At 38.0% G+C, this 19,359-nt stretch overlaps 1 protein-coding gene across 1 annotated transcript in view; it reads left to right on the top strand.

The window, feature by feature from the left end:
* Positions 1 to 19,359, top strand: part of COL25A1 (collagen type XXV alpha 1 chain) — a 313,222-nt gene that overhangs the window by 219,925 nt on the left and 73,938 nt on the right. Inside the window, exons 9-12 of the mRNA XM_064652084.1 lie at positions 21 to 128; positions 3,898 to 3,933; positions 14,645 to 14,671; positions 17,125 to 17,169. Of these exons, the coding sequence (XP_064508154.1) occupies positions 21 to 128; positions 3,898 to 3,933; positions 14,645 to 14,671; positions 17,125 to 17,169 (216 nt within the window). The remainder of the gene's footprint in view (positions 1 to 20; positions 129 to 3,897; positions 3,934 to 14,644; positions 14,672 to 17,124; positions 17,170 to 19,359) is intronic.

Raw genomic sequence — 19,359 nt, 5'->3', positions numbered from 1 at the left:
TGAGTTTTTTGTTGGTTTAGGGGGACCAAGGACAAGCTGGACCCCCTGGACCTCCAGGGCCACCAGGACCCAGAGGTCCCCCAGGAGATACCGGCAAAGACGGTCCTCGTGGGATGCCTGGCTTAACGGTGAGTTAGTCTGTTGCTGTCGTGATGTCCAAGTTTCTGTGGAGTGTATGCTAGCTTAGTTCCAAAGATGTTTTCTGAGGTAAGATTGGTAAGCAAGACATGTGAAAGCTGATCCACAGGCAGATTTCATGGTGTACCTGAAGTCCCACACACAGAGAGCAAGTTCATAGCAGGGTGAGCAGTAACATCAGGGTTCCTTGCCTCCCACCCTTGACAGTTTCCCCACCCATTCTAAGGTTTCTCAGTTGCTCATTCATGTTTAATAGCTGTGTGAGCAGAGTCTGCCCCTCTCCACCAGTAGTAAATGTTTCTATTCAAATTTCAAGACAAAGCTGAATAGTTGAATTTGAGACACTGTAGCATGGATGGGCCTGAGTTCTCACTTGCTAGTGGTTTAACCTCAAAAATCATGGAATAAAGTAATAAACTGCTAAATGCTGCCCAAACTATGATGAAATTCGGAGTTAGATTCTGCCATCTTTAAACAAGTAGAACAGTACCATTTCCTTTGGCTCGTACCCCGTATTTCATTAGAACAAGCAGCAGAATCCAGTATATTGTGTATTGTTTGTTTTGGGCACAGGATCAATCCTACACTTTTTAAACAGATGCATAAAAACATGATTTTATTTTTTTTAACAAAGTATGTGTATGGGTTTGATTTTATATCTTGTAGCCTCCTTAATTTTTATCCTTTTGAAAGAAGTATATGTCTTTTCGTCATGAATGCCACTGTGTTATCAGTGCAGAAGTGGAATCAGAGACAGGAGGGAGATATGACAACTGAGATGGCACATGTGTGGATACACCCATTAAGTAAAGATCATGGCTGAGAAGACGCATAGGGAACTAGCAAGGTGATGACCAGCACTGGAAAGAAACTGATTTTTGAAGAAAAAGCATAGCTCGTTACATGAGGCCAGGGCAGGAAGGCATTAAATTTCCCTGCAACACACTTTTAGGAAAAACCAAGAAAGAAAATATCTATACTCCTGTTCTGACCCTATTTGGGTATTAACTGTATAATATAGCATGATGATAATAGTAAGATTCTGCTAAAATTTCTTGTGAAAATCCAGCAAGGCTTGCCAGTTGAGACCTGTGGTACTCTAGGGCTGCTGCTGCTGTTGTTGGTTTGGTTTGTTTTTTTACCACCCTATCAGAAGTTCTAGCTCAAGGTTATGAAATAACATTAAAAGTCCGTTGCTGTCATTGTGATGCTTTACTTTGACAACCTACTCATTTCTTGTTAGTCCTGTGGCATGTCAGGCTTTGGGCCTCTTCTGGGCCTCCCTTGTGTTCTTTTAATGTGGTTAAATTAACTGCAGTGAGCAGAGTTGCTGCTGGTGTGATCTAGTAAGGGCAAGACTGAAACCAGAACCCATTTCTGACTGCAATGATAATATTTTAATAATTCACATAGAAGAGGATAGCAGAATCACTCTGGTGTTGCTGGTTACAACGTGACTGCATGTTGCTTGGGGTTTTGTGCTTTTTAGCAGAGGGATCATTAGTGTTTCTCATAACAGGAAAGTCATGTATTTTATGCAATGAGGTCATTCCATTTTATGATAGTTCTGTAGTGATTCTGACTTTAGATGGCAAGAGAGAGTTTCTTTTTATAGTTTTTAAGCTTTGGCTATCTTAAGCCCTATAGCATTATGGAAAATCAGTTCATAATACTGCTTTAGATTCAGATACAAACAAGCACTCAGGTAGAAACCATCCAGTTTGCTGACTTTACTATCCTGCTCCTTGCTGCTGTTCCTGATCCTCAAAAGGCTTGTTCCTCCATGGCTGTGTGATATACAGTCAAATAGGAGATCTGTAAAGGGAAAACATATTTGAGAGGTAAGGACAGATTTGTATCTTCAACAGACTTGCATGGACCTTTGAACTAGAGAGCTGAAAACAATAGCTGCACTGTGTTATGAGTTAGGGACATTGCAGTATCACACAGCTATAGGAGGATGTCCTTACAGTGACCAACCACCATTAGTCAGACTTTTCCTCTTTTGCAGTGTTGGGCAAAGCAGGGGCTTCTCTTCTGGCCTCTCCCTCTCAAGCAAGAAGCTTTACAGTTCCTACAGCTATACGATGATGTTTTGGCTCTTGCTTTCCCCTATGCCCATACACTTGCTGTGTATCCTGGAAAAGTCAGGCAGATGAGGTAGCAAGGTAGAGGGAGTAACTCCAGGAGCCACTGTTACTTCTCTTCTGCAGTGTAGCAGGTTGAGGAACAGCCTTTGTGTCCACACATCCCTATCTGTGTCATCACCACCTTGCAACCCAAAGGTGTGCATCCCGTTACAGATACTTACAGCTTCTAGAGATGAGATTATGTTGGTTTCTTGGGCAGGAAATCATTAGAGCCAAGGAGGTAGAAGTGTTTGGGAAATGCCATTGGGCATATTGCCAGCAGAGAGAGCACCCTGAAAGGGTTGTGCAGACTTTTTCTAAGCCTTTCTTTGGACGTCAACAGTGGAACCTGTTGGAACCAGAACACACTTGATTTCCTGATAGTGACACGTAGAATAGGTGCCTTCTCTTTGCGTCACACAGACACCAGCATGAAGAATTTGAAACTTTAACACCTCCAAAAGGAAGTAAGAGGAGAGTGAAGGGTTTTTGCTGGTAAGAAGACAATAGAATATGATACAAACTCTTGAAATTTTTTCGGAATTATTTCCCAACATTTATGGGGATATCTTGATGCTCACTTCAGGCTGTGTGATTGCTGCATGCATAAGTTAGCAAGGCTTCAGAGCGAGCTGAAGAGTCCAACAAGCTTGGGTAATGAGCTTGTTGGCACAGAAACCTGTGCCTATGTGACTTCTTTCTTCTGGCTATCTTGGTGTGTTTGCAGATGCAGCATGTTTGCTTCTGAATGTGATGCACACACACATACCCAGAGATGCAGTTCTGATTCTTTTCAGTTGCTAAGAACAATGACATCAGAACAGTTCTCATCAATTTTATGACAGGCTTTCTTTTATGTCAGAGCTGCTAAAGAAGACCCTGCAGCTGTGCTGATACAATAGCACATGGACTGCCCTATGCTTAGTTGGGTTTTCAAGGGAATGATCTATAAATCAGACCACCGGTTTTTTTGAATGGGTATTTTTAGCCCGTATTGTATGACTGATATGTTTTACTGCCTCTACAGACAGATGTGTGTGTTCATATGGCAAGAAAGGGGAGAAGATAGATTCTGACTTTATGTAGAGTTGTGCCTGCAGAAAGAGAATACATTGGAAAAATGATGGGTTACCATTTCAAAAGCCAATCCGGGTATTTAGCAGCTGAGTAATTATTGCATGGCTTCAGAATACCAGTATTCTTGGGTTTATGGAACATGATAATTGACAACGGTAAGTTATGCTTGCTGAATGAGGTGGTGACACAGAGCAGTAGTCTTGGAATATATAAACTGCAGGATTCAGCATGTATGTGAAAATAACCTTTCTCTGTGTGCTTTAGCACTGTGAAATGGAATATTATGTTAAGAACCAAGGGACAGAGTCAGAACACTAATGCTTAACTCTTGCCTTGAGAACTATACCATTACATGATTGTGTAATAGTACTTTGCTTCTTAAGATGTCTGTGATTTGGCCTACTAGGTTAAAAAGCAAAAAAGTAATATATTTAATATGCAGTCAGATGCCATACCTGTTTAAGAATGAAATTTTTAAGGTATTTTATTATTAGATGGAAAATTGAATTCAAGACATGTTGCTGAAATTATTCATTCCTTATTTTATTCTAAGGGTGAGCCAGGGAAACCAGGAGAACAAGGATTGACGGTAAGTACTCTTCCAGTTTGCTAAGAAAATGTCATATATACATGACATATGCCTTTTAAAATGTGCAATTCCAAAAAGCTTTATAGCTGTGTATTTCCTAACCTTTCTTTGTGACAGGCTATTTGAAGCCTCGTTTGTGAAGAAAACAAGAGTGAGAAAGGCAACATCACCTGTCACATAAGGCCAACTTCTTTAAGCTTGCAGCACAGGGAAATAAAAAATCTAAGGGCACAGCAAAGCAAAAAAGAACCAAGCCAGGTATTCCCAGTTCCTGGCCACCTCTTAACACTGTCTCTGAAGTTGGGCTGTTTCCACCTTGAGACCATTGAGCAGCAGAACCATCTCCTTGTTTAAGGGCTAAAATACAAGCTGTCTCTGTGGCAGTGGCTCTGGACTTTTACCTGGCAGAATAGAGAAAACACAGCACTGAAGCTCTCAGAATATTCTCCTCTTCTGAGGTTTCAGCTTTTTTCCTGTGTGTGTGTGAAATATTTCCTATTTATTTGGAAGTAAATTGAAGCTCCACTGGTTATAAATCAGCTTTAGCCACAAGTTAAGGCATCATAAGTTTCTGCCTGTCACATATTCCCAGAACTGTGAAACATGCAGGGCTTTTTCTCCCTTAAGATCTCCCTAAACACTCATAGTCATTCTTAATTTTATGAGAGATGACAGAATTGTAGCCCATGGCATGTGGTTTTGATTCCTAAATGCTTCTGAGGAGGAAGATTATATGGAAGATTATATCAGCAATCAGTGCAGATATGATTGTTATCTGAATTTATGAAGATTTAAACAGATGTGATGATATTTTACCTTGACAATTTGCAAAAGATTTTGAATTGACAAAATCTTTTAAAAGAAAAATCCCAATATTCCGAGACTTAGAAAGATCTGCTGTGATCAGGCAGTTAAAAGTCCTGTACGTTTTCATTTTGAAATAAAGGTTTAGCAAAATCAAAATCAAAGCCTCCCAAAGGTATTACCCAATGTTTTAGCATACTTCTGGGCTCTTTTTTATTTTGTCTTTTTGGTTTCCAAGGGCCTGTGAAGAATACATGCAATAAGTAGGAAGGGAGGATTTTTTTGCTTGTTTTCTTATATTTGGATTATTCTCCTATTTGACCTCTGGGAAAAACTCAGATTCTGCAACAGTGTCTTCTTTCTATTCAAGACCAGATCTTCAGAACCACAGGATCCTTAAAGGCTTTTAAAGCAAATAATAATTCATCACTTTTTAGTCTCCCATGTTCAGAAGGTTCCCACTGCTCTAAAGTAACCATTTATGTGAAAGAACTAAACTGCTACTGCTCTGTTTCCCTAAATGTAGATGTGTTTAGCTAGGAACAAAAGGTGTTTTAAAACTCAAATCAGCAAGCTTAGGTTGGAGAAAGATCCCAGATTACATGAATATCCAGCTCCAAATGCCTGCTTGAAAAGTCAGTCTGACAGCTAAAATGTTAGGTTGTGTACAGATCAAGTAAAGAGCATCAGAGGATCAGGGAGGTAATTAGTTTCTTTTTATTCCTCTTTGTGCTTCTGACATACTCTTTATGCCAGTACAGATTTGCAGACTTTTACAGATTTCCCTGTGGAAAGTGCTGCAATCATTCAGGGACTGTCTAGCTGCTTCTGACATCTTCCATCATGCATTTCATAAATTTCCATGTTGAGAATTCAGAAACTGCTGCGGGAATGGCTGATTTCCCAATACGTATGCCATAAAATTGCATTGCTAGAGAAAATAGTTATAATATGCTGTGAGGAAAACAGGCCTTTGCCTACCTGAGATTCTTTTTCTCAATTTTTCACCTAATATTTTTTCAAGTAAAGGAAAATGGAGATCTCTGCCCAGAGGAGATTATAGGTTAATTCTGCAGGAATTCTTTTGTAAGGATTAGCCTTTGTTTCACACCAAAAGTCTCAAGTCTGAGTTTACTTGCTGTTTTTTCTTTCTGATGAAATAGAAACCATGAAGTTGATGAGTCCCATAAAAGTACTATCAGTATTTGTCTCCCAAACATCCCAAGTCCCAAATACACTGGAGTGTAGAGTATGCTGTGGTTTCCCACTTGCTCACATGTCCATGGCCCTTTCCAGTAAGAAGCAAGTGCTGTGGCGTGTACTCTGGTTCTTCCTCCAAGAAGGAGACAGGATACCGCCAAGAAGAGCACCAGATGATGTGAAACAATCTCTACTGTCTTAGTTTTCTATTTTCTCTTCTTAGAAGAAGTAGAATAAATTTCTTGAAGAGCACAAGATATGGTAACAATATTAGGTAACAGTGTTTTTCAGCTTGTTCCTCAGAATATACCACAAGTCTAATACACACATTGAGTAACTTGTGACCTACTCAAGCAATGTTTGCCTCAATTTACCAAAAGTTTAAATAATTGTAATGCATTTAGAATTCTGGGAATGTTCATGTTCTTCTTTCAGCGAAATAGGAAATCCAGTGACTAGTGAAAAGATGGCAGTTTGCTCAAACTGAAAATCTGCTGCCATGTTCTTCTTCATTTTTAATGAAGTCCTGTGTTAGTAAAGAAAGAGAAAGTCATGTTTCAGGTGATGTTGTGAGAGAGGGCAGTAATAACCTTTCTCCCTCTCAGGCAGGAAAGGTTTGCTTGGAACATATGCCGAGACTGACAATGTTTGAGTGCTCTGATGTGAGTTCTGCTTTGGCATGAGAGAGCTCAACCTTCAATACAGGGAATAGTTTTCCCTATTTCAGGTGTAAGAACGTGTGGGTTATGGCATGGTGGTGGAAGGATTTAGGAGGTGGGAGATCTGGTTGTTTCTTACAGAGGTCTCTCATTCTCAGCTAAAAATCTTTCCAGATTGTCGGACTCGCAGTGTGCTTCTATTGTTCTTTTATCCTTGTGGTTGAGATATTTGGGAGACCTCTTTGCATACAGAGCCTTTTTTGGCTCTCTATGTTGCTGTGTCAGGAATAATCTGTTTTCTCTTAGAGCCAAGAAATTTCAATTTCTTTTTAGGTGAGATAGTGACTTAGGTTTAAGTTATAAAGGTGTGACTGCATGCATCTTGAATGTTAGAAAGGAATGTGAGAATGACTAGTTAGTTGCAATTTGTGTCTAGTTTCCATGGCACTTTAAAGACCTGCAGATCTACTTTCCATGAGGGTTGAAGATATCGTTCCTCTGTGCAGAAAGGATTAAGAGAATTCAGAGGGAGGCCAGGCAGTGGAGTGACCAAAGGGATTAAGTTTTGAAATATTGTGTGGAACTAGTAAAGTGAATGCTGTGCAAGAGAAAAGGCCAGTACTTTCCTTAGCTTTTCAACCTTTTCAGTTAAAGTTTTGCCATGCCTCTCATAATTCATCCTGCTTCCCATGCTATTTGTCTGCAATTCTTGGTGATAAGGACTCTTGAATACCATACAAAAGTTTTTCTGGCTTCTCTTCTCATTTGCAGAGTGAATAATATATGAATTTGTGATTCCTTTCTACCTAAGAGCTAGGATTTCTGGTTGCAGACTATTCATGAGAGCTTAGAGTCATTGATGGAAAATACCAAAGGCTGACACTGATAGATCAACATTTTCAGATTCGTAAACTGCAATAGGATAGAGAGTGTGCACGGGATGGTTTTCTTATTTTTATGTGTGAGATTTTTTGTTTTTTTATGTTTAAAGTATTTTAAACTAGTGCATAGTAATAAAAATTTGGAATATAAAAAGCTGCTATGTTTTCAGCTCCTTTTTTCAGAAGGAAATTACCATGTTCAGTGTATGAATCAACCACTTCATGTCACTGAAAGAAAACCTCCATATAGTATTTTATCCCCTAAAATTTGCTTTAAAGATAAGTAATTTTACAGATGTTTTGCATGAACAGAACACTCCAGAATTACCAAAGAACTCAGGTAAAGGTGTCTCTTTGCAAAAGAAATCTATACTATAATGATTAACCCAAATGCAAAATCCCTCTGCTTTAAGATGTATTGTTTTCCAAACTAGTATTTTTGTGCTTGTACAGTCTTGCTGGGCATTTGTTCAAGAAAATAAAACTTAATGTTACTGCTTTTACTAGTTGTTCAGAATAAGAAGAATGTTCTCTCAAAGGATACAGCCGTTTTTGTGAAAGACAGTGGAAAAGCATAACCTTGCAGTTAAGCCTGCAAAATGTCATATCTTTAAAATGAATTAATATTATTTTTTCATCTTAGGTTAAAATTAACAAAGTGAACACACAGGGACCAGGCAGAACTGTCTGGGAAGTACTGCTGGTTTCAATTCAGCCTTTCAGGCCAATGGTCAAGGCCAGCTTCTCAGCTGCTGTGAATCTTCATAGCTCCTCTGGGAAGCTACTAATTGTGATTTTGTTTTCCATGGCCAGGGTTCTGTAGGCGCCTTCTTTGTTTAGCATGTGGTAGCATGTTCATAGTGAATTTTATAAGGTGTTGTTCTTAAGCTGTTTAGCTGCAAAAGTTTATGAGAACTGTCAGATGAAGTGGAAATTCTCAGCCTGTGCCTTTCACAGCAAGTATTCTTTTTTTCCCCAATACAGTTGCACTGGGCTTAGCTTGCTGGAAGTCTCAGGAAAAAATAGGTTTTGGCATTTTGTAACCTCTGGACTTCAGTAATGGCTGCCACAACTGTGATTGAAAGAATGAAGAAGCTCTTCTTGAGCACTAATTAAGACCTGTTGTTGCTCTTTTCATCAATTAAGGTAGATAGCGTGGAACGGGGGCACTGCTTTCTCAGAAGTTATAAGAGACTTTCCATCATAGTTAATCTGTTTTTTAAGCTGGCCATTCTTATATCTAGGTGATTCATCAATACTAAAGCACTGTACATTTCAATACTAATACTCTAGAAACTGCAGTCTTTATGAAACACTCCTCAACCATGCAGGTAAATGTTTTCAGAATTACGTAGTGTTCCTTTTACACAAAGGAAATGGGGTCAGTGGGTAGAACACTGGCTCCACTGAAATGCAGGTGAATGCTTTGTATGAAACCTCCACTTCCTCTTCATGTACATCTGCTAGTTCAGGTTTCCATCTAGACTGATAAGAAACTGGTTTGTGGGAACAAGGAAGGGATTGTCTCCCTTGTACTCAGCACTGGCGAGGCCACACCTCGAATCCTGTGTTTAGCTCTGGGCCCCTCAATACAAAAAAGACATTGACACGTTGGAGAGTTTTCAGAGAAGGGCAGCAGAGCTGCTGAGGGGTCTGGAGCACAAGTCTTATGAGGAGTGGCTGAGGGAGCAGGGATTGTATATCCTGGAGAAAAGGACACTTGGGGGGACCTTCTCATTGTCTACAACTACCCGAAAGGAAGTTGTAGCCAGGTGGGGCTTGGTCTATTCTCCAAGTAGTAGGACAAGAGGAAACAGCCTCAAGTTGCAGCACTGGAGGTTTAAATAGGCTATTGGGAAGAATTTCTTCATGGAAAGGATTGTCAAGCATTAGACCAAGCTGCCCAAGGAAGTGGCTGAATACCCCTGGAGGTATTTAGAAGGTGCATAGATGTGACAGTGATGAATGGTTTAGTGGTGGACTTAGCAGTGTTAGGTTAACAGTAGGGGCTTGATGAACTTAAAGGTCTTTTCCATTTTAAGTGATTCCATTATGCTATTCCAAGTGCTTAATGATTTTTACAGGCAGTAAAGGGGAAATACCTGTTCTCAGGAACAGTTTTGGAACTGCTTTTGTTCATAGAAATATAGACATAATACTTCCTACAGGCCTTCTAGTTACAAAGAGCTTTTACTTTACATAGAAAGTATGGAAGTTAAAAATTTTTCATATGTTTGTTTTCTTGGTTTTTGGTTGAGGGGTTTTTTTTGTTTGCGAGGCTTTGGAATAAGAGTTTTTGTACAACAGTGTGTTGCACCATTGTGACCTATTTTGCTGTATAGTTTATTCAGTATACAAAAATATTCTCTTTTTCATTTTATTTGTGTTAGGCATTTTCATTTGGTGTTTGTGCTCACTGTCCATAAACTCTGACACCTTGTAAAAGTCCCAGACCTGCAAATTGAAAATGCCCTAACTTTTGATTTCATACATTTCTTCCAATGTTAAGCAATTGAGTCCCTAGAAATTGAATACAAAAATACCTTGAGAGGATTGCTTATGTAGCACACTCTGAATTACTGCTCTTTGAAACCACAACTTTTACCTTTACAGGGTAGAATTTTCTTGGTTTACAGCTTGCTAAAACACAAGGAACAGATTAAGCGTAAAAGGAAAATGTAACATTAGAAAGGACGTGTAGGAAGAATTCTGGACTCAAAACTTTGTTCTAACTACATTTAGGTCAGTCTTTTCAGTTTGTTTGGGCTTTTTAATTTATTCCACATAGTTATTTGTCAAGACCCAACTGGAGTATCCAGCTTCATTCAGTAATTTCTATGATACAAAGGTTTGACCAGATATAGTCTCTGGAGGTCTGTTGATTTCCAAAAATAGTGATTGAAGAATGGCATTCATAGTGGAAATATTTTTACCTTTTAAAAACCCAATTGCATAGAAGACTTTTATACACTTTTTTTTTATCCTTGATTACCCAGTTTTCCAAGTGCTTAAGTATTATCAAATAATTCTCTGTCTCCAGAGAAACACAGATAGCAGTTAAATTTCTTTGGAGCAACACATCTTCTTTTTCCATCTTCCTACTGTGGAGCTATTTGAATGAGAACGTAATTTAGTGAAGCCCTACAATAATTTGTCATAGCTGTCGTGCAACTTTACTCAATTGCACATGATGGCAAAGGGTTCTTTTGAAGTGTTCATGATATCTGAGTGAGAACTATTTTTTATATTCCTTATATTTAGTTATCATCTTTTTCTGGAAAGCACTTGTAACCAGAATTTTCGGCTCTCCCAGTTGAAGTTTCTTGGTGAATGTATGTCAGTTTAAAGAAAAGCAGCATAACTTTCAAAAACACTAAGCAGTCACAGTCACTTCATCTGAACAGTTTTCTTGAACTTCCTTTGGAATTTTTTAAGCCTAGATGCTGTTTATAAAATGAGCTTTTTAACATCAATTGCCAATAGTTTAGGGGTTGATTCTAAGCATCCCTAAATGGAAACTCTGGAAGCTTCCAATATTACAGGCAAAAGACAAATATTTACTATCAACATAATCTGCATAGACTATTATGGAGGGGTTTTTTATTAATTTTATATATATATATATAAAATATATATAGGTAGTTAGGAGTTGAAAGAATTCTATAGCTCTTGTTTTAAAGGCTTCTTTTTGTTTTGCTTCCTTCAATACCCAGGTGATAGTGACAGAAACCGAGTGACAATATGTTACCTGTGGCAGTAGATGAAGCCTCCAACTAGTGAAGATTACTGCATGTTTTTTGTATGTGTGGTCACTGCAGAGCTGAGGCTTTGGGCTTGAGGGAAATGAGGTCGGGAGCAGTGGTAGCAGCTCTCTGCACTGGCTACCTGGACCCAGTGGCAGATAATTATCCAAAGTGAAGTTTAGCTGAATCTGCGTTTGCAAAGCATTGCTTTGGTTGTACTGGAGCAAACAGCAGGGCTAGCATATTATTGCAACTGTTATGGAACACAGAACGGTTCAAGAAAAACAAAAAAAAAGCAAAGCAGTCTAAGGAATTGTTTAGAACTTTCATGTATTTCTTGCCTTCTGCTCCTGTCTCAAGACCTACGCAGAGATTTTGATTGCTGGTCTTATCTGTTCATCAAGTGGGCAACACAGCATGCTCCCCAATTCTGTAGAATAATCGTGGGGAAAAGTCCACATGTTCATATTGAATTTCCTATATAGATTCTTCTGAAAGCTATCATTTATACCTCTGGAAATGAATTGAAGTTTTGGGTTTAGGTTTGGGGTTTTTTTATTATTTTATCCTTTCATATTCCTCTCTTTCTCCCAGATTTTATTTGCTTCCTTATTTCTGTCTCTCCAGTGTGATTATGTGCCTTGCTTAGAGATTGTAGGTAACTCATAGAAAATAGGCACAATTCTGGAGTGTTTTGTATGTTGGGGGTTTTTTTTAAGTAGTTTTCTGTTAGTAATTTAATTTCAGGTTTTCTGTTAAGTGGCTGCTGGCAGGCTTATGTGGGGGAGGGATGGGAGCTGTCAGTGGATGAGCTGTTAATTTTCCAGTGGCTTTGAGCTTCTTTCCCAATGCTAGGGAGCAGTGCTTTGAAGAAAAAATTTTTTCTATTCAGCTATGTTTTGCAGTCTGGACGTTCTAAAGATAAGAAGCACATGTTACCCTGTGTAAACTAGGAAATATATCACTTTAGGTAAGCTTTTGTTTGCAATTGCAATTGCACACTCCAGAATTGTGCCTATTTTCTATGAGTTACCTACAATCTCTAAGCAAGGCACATAATCACACTGGAGAGACAGAAATAAGGAAGCAAATACCATTTCTGAAGGTAGCTGTACTGCTGAGGACTGTTCATGTCATCAAGTGTCATGGTAGCTCAATGGATGTGAGACACCAGAGCTACTTCCAGTCTGATTAAAGGCTTAAGCAGCAGAAATGGAAAACTGTTAATTGCATAAAATATTTATTGATAAGTATCTGCTGCTTCTTTTCTCTGACTGATTTATTTTAAAGGCACAATAAGTGCAAGACTACACTACTATATAGGTATTATCATATTCAGTAACTCATCTGGAGAGCTGGAATGATGTCAGGGATAAGGGGGAAATTCTGGGAAAAGAACTTTTCCTGGAGATATCTGCAATGTCTTGAATTATATCCTTCCCACAGGCTTACAGCTGCAAGCACCAGGCACAAAGTTCTCAACAGAGCAGCACATTTAACAGTTTACTTTGGGGGATAGTATTAATAAGTGAATTATCATTTTACCTTCATATAGTAATAGAGTATTGAGGGCTCCCCAGTGGCAATTTAATATATCTAAATGTCTTCAGAAGGTTTTATTAGCTTCTTAAGTAGTTAGAAACCAAAGGGGCAATATCCATTCCTTGGACATGAAAGAAGCCGGCATGAGCTATGAGGGTAGTCTTCAGTTCTTCTGTATTCAGTTTGTCCTACTGATGGAGGGATTTTTCCTGGGACCTGAAATAACCCCCAAATGTAGCTGGTTAATATGCAAAAGGTCAGCAGACAACTGATGTCCAGGATGTGAACATTTGGAGCCTGTTTTGGGAATGTTGATGTAGGAAAACTCTAGTTTGAACATTAATTTCTTGGAGTTTTTAAGGTGCTGGACAAACTTGTGTCTTTCTCACAAAAGAAGAGGAGGATGGTGTCCAGCACATGGTGAGCTGGAGGGATCTTTCTCCATCTGTAAAAGCAAATGATCACTATAGTCGCTGCTCTGATCCTTACTAGTGCTGAGTGCCTGGATACTTTTGCTTTCTTTTGAAGACAAGGGAGTAAAATTGTCACCCTGTATCTCACAGTGGCTTTTGACTATCAAAATCTGTCCCTATAGTCAAAAGGAGATGCTCACAGTACACTAGTTCTGTTAAGACGATCAAGCAAAAGTTTCAAGAAGCAGCACAGATCTATGCTTTTGTGAAGTTCGATGCCAAACCTTAGACATATGAATCCACATTTAAAACTGCAAGACTTTCATCCACATCAGTGGATACAGCACCCAGAATTACCACCAGTGGAGCTTTTCCTTGTTAGCAGTTAAAGTTGCATTGGAGCAATGTTCCAACAAGCCCTGCATCTACCAACAGTGGAAGATTCTGTCTAAGTTCACACTCATTTAAGAAAAAAATCCCCCCACATTTTGAAGCAGCAGTCCTTTTGTTTTTCTGAACAATTGCAGTTCTGATATCAATCAATTCTTCTTATATTCTTTCTCACATCAGAAGGATTTGGATTCTTCAGCTTTAGTGTTTTGTTTTGCACCCTCGTGAACTCAGAATTCACCTTGCTTGATATAGCACCCGTAGTAGGAACATGGGTAAAAAAGTACATGAGAACTATGGTGGACATGGTCTGGCAGTTACCAAATCAGACTGCCAAAGAATCAAAGGCATGGTTAGTTGATCTGTTTTCTGGCTGCTTCTCCTCTTCATTGTGGCCACCTGGGTACTTCAGAGACAGCAGATGAGAAATGAGTCCTTTTAAATTAAGCAGTTATGCTTTCCTGAATTGAGATGTCTCTTCCTGCCTTCTCAGGTCATGGGGACAAAGTGGTGGTTCTTTACTTCCCAATAGCATTCTTAATAATTTCTAAAGTTAATTCTTAATGATTTTTCTCTTAACTTGCAAATGATGGCGCAGAGCACATGTTGGGTATAACACAGTCACGTGTGCTGATACCTAGAAGGCGAGGAGATTTTGAGATTTATGTTTCTCTCTAGCTTAAGAATTCTTGTTTGCACAAACCTTGTTTTTACGCTACCAAGCAGATGTATTCCTTTGTTTACACAAACTGGCTGTTAGCTGGTAGAAGAGAGAGAAAAACCACAGTCATCTTAATGCTGACAGGTTTGTTAGTGCTAGAAGAAACAGATGTCATGGAAAAGAAAAGATTAGAAGGGGGGAAAATTGAGTATTGCAATTAGTAGATCAGTTCCAAGATGTGAAGAAAAACGGTTCATTGTGCATTTTGAGCATAAAGTTTTACTTTTCCTGATGTATAAAACATCAGCTGGTTTCAGTCCCGTATCAGAATGCTTACACAATAAGACAGTCCTAATTGGTTATTTCAGTTTAAATTGGCTGGAGTTATGATGTTAATTGAATTGTTTTCCCTTTGCAGGGACCTCAGGGGCCTCCAGGACAAAAGGTATAGTATAAACAACAATACTGTGAAAGTGATTATTCCTCCTAGTGCCAAATTGAAAGCAGAAGAGGTGAATGGGATTAGCTACTGTACACTGCATTGAATTAGTTAGTTTAGGTTCTGAATTTTGTTTTTGCAAAATGCAGCTATATGATGTGAGACATCAGATTTCTCATTTCCCCCATCATAGGAAGTTCAAGCAATGCAGAGCAGACTGTTTTCAATCTGTCTGCTTAACTTTCAGGTGAAAAGGTCACTATAATTTTCATGCACTGGTACGATTAGGAAACCAAAGTTAAAACGTTGTGAAAAGTGGGGAGATAAAGTTTCTGATTAAATGCACACCCTTACTCAAGTAGATCAGTGCCATATGACTAAAGAATTGACCAGCAGAAACAAAGGACATAGGTGTTGCTGATAAATGGTGCTTGGTTAGCGGTGTTCAGGTGGTCTGTTGGTGTCTTCCTGTTCCTTCGGTAACCGGAGACCTGACTTCCTGGGAATGCTTTCAGCATTATTTACACTCATTAAAGCTGACTGCCTCAGTTTGATTGAGTGAGTTTAGGATTTATGGAATTGCACCATTAAAACAATCCTCAAAATATCACATACCACCAAGGCAAGTAATTTTCTGCTTGATTTCAAAAGATATTTGAAAAGATATTTATGAAAGATATTTACTAAAATGAAAGATATTTAATAAATGAAAGCTATTTAATAAAATGGGCTTAATTTGTATAAAGAAAAAGAAGAGGCAAAGAATAAGTAGTATTGAGATGTGAGAAGGATAATGTTCTTTAGAGTGAAGGTTTGCTTATGTCTGTTAAAATGGAACATTTTTAATAAAACAAAGAAAACATGTGAAAATTTAATCCCAAAGCATACAAATTGGTGGAATTTTGGCAGCTGTGAGTTTGTACAGAGTTTGCAGACTGAAGGAGAGGACTGCCTTTCATGTTTGGCAATGCAAGAATGTGGCATTTTTAAGTCGTTCTGATGTCTAAATTGTCATTATAAAATTATACCATAATACTCTGTGAGTAGGATATTTTGCATGTGCAGCATCAGCAAAACCCATGCCCTGATGAACTTTTGAATACCTGATAAACTTTTACTTGACATGGTAAAATCAGCTTTGTTTACATTTTCTAACATTCTGTGTTTCATAAGGAAAATCATCTGCTGTCACTGAGAGGAGGAACTGTTATAAATAGGATAGTTTATTGAGGCTGATGGTTTAATGCCCTCCTGAGCTTTGCCTTCTGGTTTTCTGGAAAAATTATACAAAGATGTGAAAATGTTCATTAGGACCTCTTTGCAGTGCCTAAAAGTCATAACCATGCATCCAGCAAAAAGAGACAACAAGGATGCCAGAGTGGAAGCTTTGGGAGAAAGGGGAGAGCATTCTGGGTCATGGAGATATGCTGGGATGCAGTGTATAATTTCTTACTTATTTAAAGCTCTGTTACTAGCTGTTGGAGGTTTTTTGAGATCCTAATGAGTTGATTCCTTTTCTTGTTTCACAGGATTTCCCAACTCTATTCGTTGACAACAGTGTACATCCATTTTCGATTCATTCCCTTTTGGGTGTTGGTGCCCTTTGACTAAACCATTTCTAGTGAAACCTCTAACCAATATGAATAGAGGGGGAAATGCCATGCACCATTTCTTTCAGTTTCCTTGCTGAGCAGCACCATTTTCATATAAAAAGAGGAGAATGCTGTGTAAGCATGTCCAGTTTTCCTGCTTTCCTTATGTGTCTTGTTTTCTCTGAACTTCTGTACCAAGTCGCACAAGGTCCTTCAAAAAAAGTGTCCATCACACAGGAACTTATAGTGTGAGAGCTTTGTAAACAAGATTCCTCCAATGTTATAAGTCAAGGTCATTCTTTTATTTTTCTTCTTTTCTCCTTGTGTTAGGCCTGTACTGACTTAAAAATTTTAATTTCAATAGTACTGATGCAATTTAAAAGTGTATCTGTAATTTGCACTGTCAGGCTTAATCACTGCAGATTATCTCTTAAAAGCCTTAGGGTAGATTGGTGCCACCAGTTACTGAACTTGAAGTGTCCCTGTAGAAGCATTAATAGTTTTGTTCAGGTGCTATGCTTAATTGCATAGGATCAGTCTCAAAATTTATCGAGAGCATTAAATGGAGTTGCATTTTGATTCTTACATTTCCTGTGAAGCATCCACAACATTACAAAGCAACCATCACCTTGAAGCTTGTTTCTGGAAGAGACTAGAGTCATTAAAGTGTATGACATGAGAGTATGTCTAATTAATATAAAATCTCAACTGAAAAGAGAGCTCAGCTTGGATAAAAATTAGTTTTTGAAAAATTTATTGCAGCTACAGTAGACAAGCATTCACCATTAATTCTAAATACTGTTTTAAGAGATGAAAGATTTCATTACCTGTTTAATTTGCTAAACACTGGTGTCTGTTTTCCTCCAGGGTTCCATTGGAGTGCCTGGTGTTCCAGGTAGAGATGGACAAGTGGTGAGTTCTCTTTGACTTTTGTCAGCACTGCCATTATTTATGTAGTGGATTAAAGCAATTTCGGGCTTGTTCACATGGGCAATATGCAACCTTACATTCAGAGCTGTGGTTTCAAATTAGCTTCATGGAAAAGTCTATACAATCTGGTTTGTGCTCTGAAATGATTTTTTTCTAGTTGTACCTTAACAAGCAGCAAATGTAATTAATTAGGTTGAAAGTCTGATGTTCAGATTTGATGACGACTGATAGGTTCCAGAAAGAAATGCATTTAGTAGTGTTTTACTTTAGACAGCATATTTACAAACTAATGGTTTTTTTACTTTTGATTATCTCAGTCCCATGATGCAAACAGTTATGTTGATATTGGGTATTTATACAGTGCCAATACATTGTAGTACAACCTATAAATAGAGAATAAAAAGAGACTGGAAACACAGGTGGAGAATAATGTGAAATCGAATTTTGGGGGAAAAATTGCAGAGAAATAAATCAAACAGAAATGTTCTTGAACACAACTGGGAGGAAATGCTAACTCTGGCAAGACACTGTCTTCTCTTAGTGCCATCACCAAGTAAACTCAAAGTTCAGAACAGGCCTCCGTAAGGAGAGGTCACAATAAAGCAGCAGGGCTATTTTCGCAGCATCGCTAAGGTTTCTTGGCAAATCTGGGTGATGAAGTTTAAATAGTATCCCTCCCTTGACTGTAAACAGTATTATCCATCTGTTGTTCTCACAAGCACTAACATTCCTAGTGAACTTTAAAAGCACTGGCAGGGGATGCCAAAAGGAAAATGCATGATTTATATTTTCAACAGGTTTAAGCAGCAATAGATGATAGTGTATAAGGGTTGTATTAGACAATCCTGTCTTCTGCCTCCCTCACCAGGAGCCCTAGGAATAAAAGTGCTAAGATGTTTCAAATAATTTAGTTTTAATTCTTCTTTTATTAAAAAAAAGCATCTTTCTTGTAGCATGATACGTAGTATTAGACTTGTGTTTTGATAGTGATTATAAGAAATTATATAATAATCAGTTATTTCACTTCACTGATAGTGATAGGAATTTATTTTTAAACTATTCAGGGTATTATGACTAATATGGAAGAACAAAATAAAAAATATTTAGAATTAGCAACACATATATCATACAAAAATACATAAGAAAATGATATGAAACAAATGTGCATTAAGACCTCAGATTTTTTCCTTCATATTTTATAGCTGTATTCAATTGCAACATGAATGGTAGACAGTGCTTACCAACTCAGATGCTGTTGATGTACATAGTTCAAGTAATTTTTGTGGCCAAAGTCTGAGTGAAAAGCCAGTGTAGTATGATTTTCTTTGGGTGTGTGTGCAGGAAGATGTAAGAAGACTGGATAGGGTGAAGTTGAAAACCACATTGAATAGAACAGACCTGATGATTCAAGAACTTTATTTTTAATGGGAATCACACAAACTCCAGCCAGAAATCTTTACTCAGGTGAGCACAAAAAGTGGATATGGAGGGAATGTGTCAAATGTGCAATTAATGTGTCATTTGGGGAAGATGGAAATTTTTTAAGCTGTATAGCAAGGCTGTTGCATGTCTATTTTTAGGAGACCAGAAAGACTTACCTGCAGTCATGTTTCAGGGGGAAGAACAGAAATACGCAATTGCACATTATGGGAAGATGCAAACACATCTTTAAATGTTGATTATTAACTTTAAATTGTGCTTTAAAAACAGCTTCTAACATTTTCAATTTATGGGTTTATGTTTATTTGATTTACTTCAACATTCACAGCATCTAAACCTTTGAAGACATTTTTAAATTATTACCACTATATTAAAGATATTAGTGTGTTCTTAGTGTAGCTGGACTATTTTTTTTTTGACCTTAAAGGAAAAAAAAATTATTAGATGACCTAGGTACCAGGACAAAAACCATACAGAATAAAATGAATTACTGTTATGTTTTTTAGTTTGATTTCTCAACTGTTGGTTCATATTGACTAGAAAGCACTTCCTTATGTGCAGAAAATGTATTATTTTCCTATAATACTAAGCAGATGAAAGTTGAATGTTGCTATCTCTTTTAATCAATAGATAAAAAAATTCTGTTAGCTTGGAAGTAGTGGTAGAACTAAAGGTAAACAGAAAGACTGTTTGTCTAAAGTTAGAAAGTATAATGCAGTCTAGGACTCCCAT

Source organism: Pseudopipra pipra, chromosome 4, assembly GCF_036250125.1.
Source record: "Pseudopipra pipra isolate bDixPip1 chromosome 4, bDixPip1.hap1, whole genome shotgun sequence".
Classification (NCBI taxonomy): domain Eukaryota; kingdom Metazoa; phylum Chordata; class Aves; order Passeriformes; family Pipridae; genus Pseudopipra; species Pseudopipra pipra.
The sequence above is the reverse complement of the archived record's forward strand: the minus strand, read 5'-3'. Positions and strand labels throughout refer to the sequence as shown.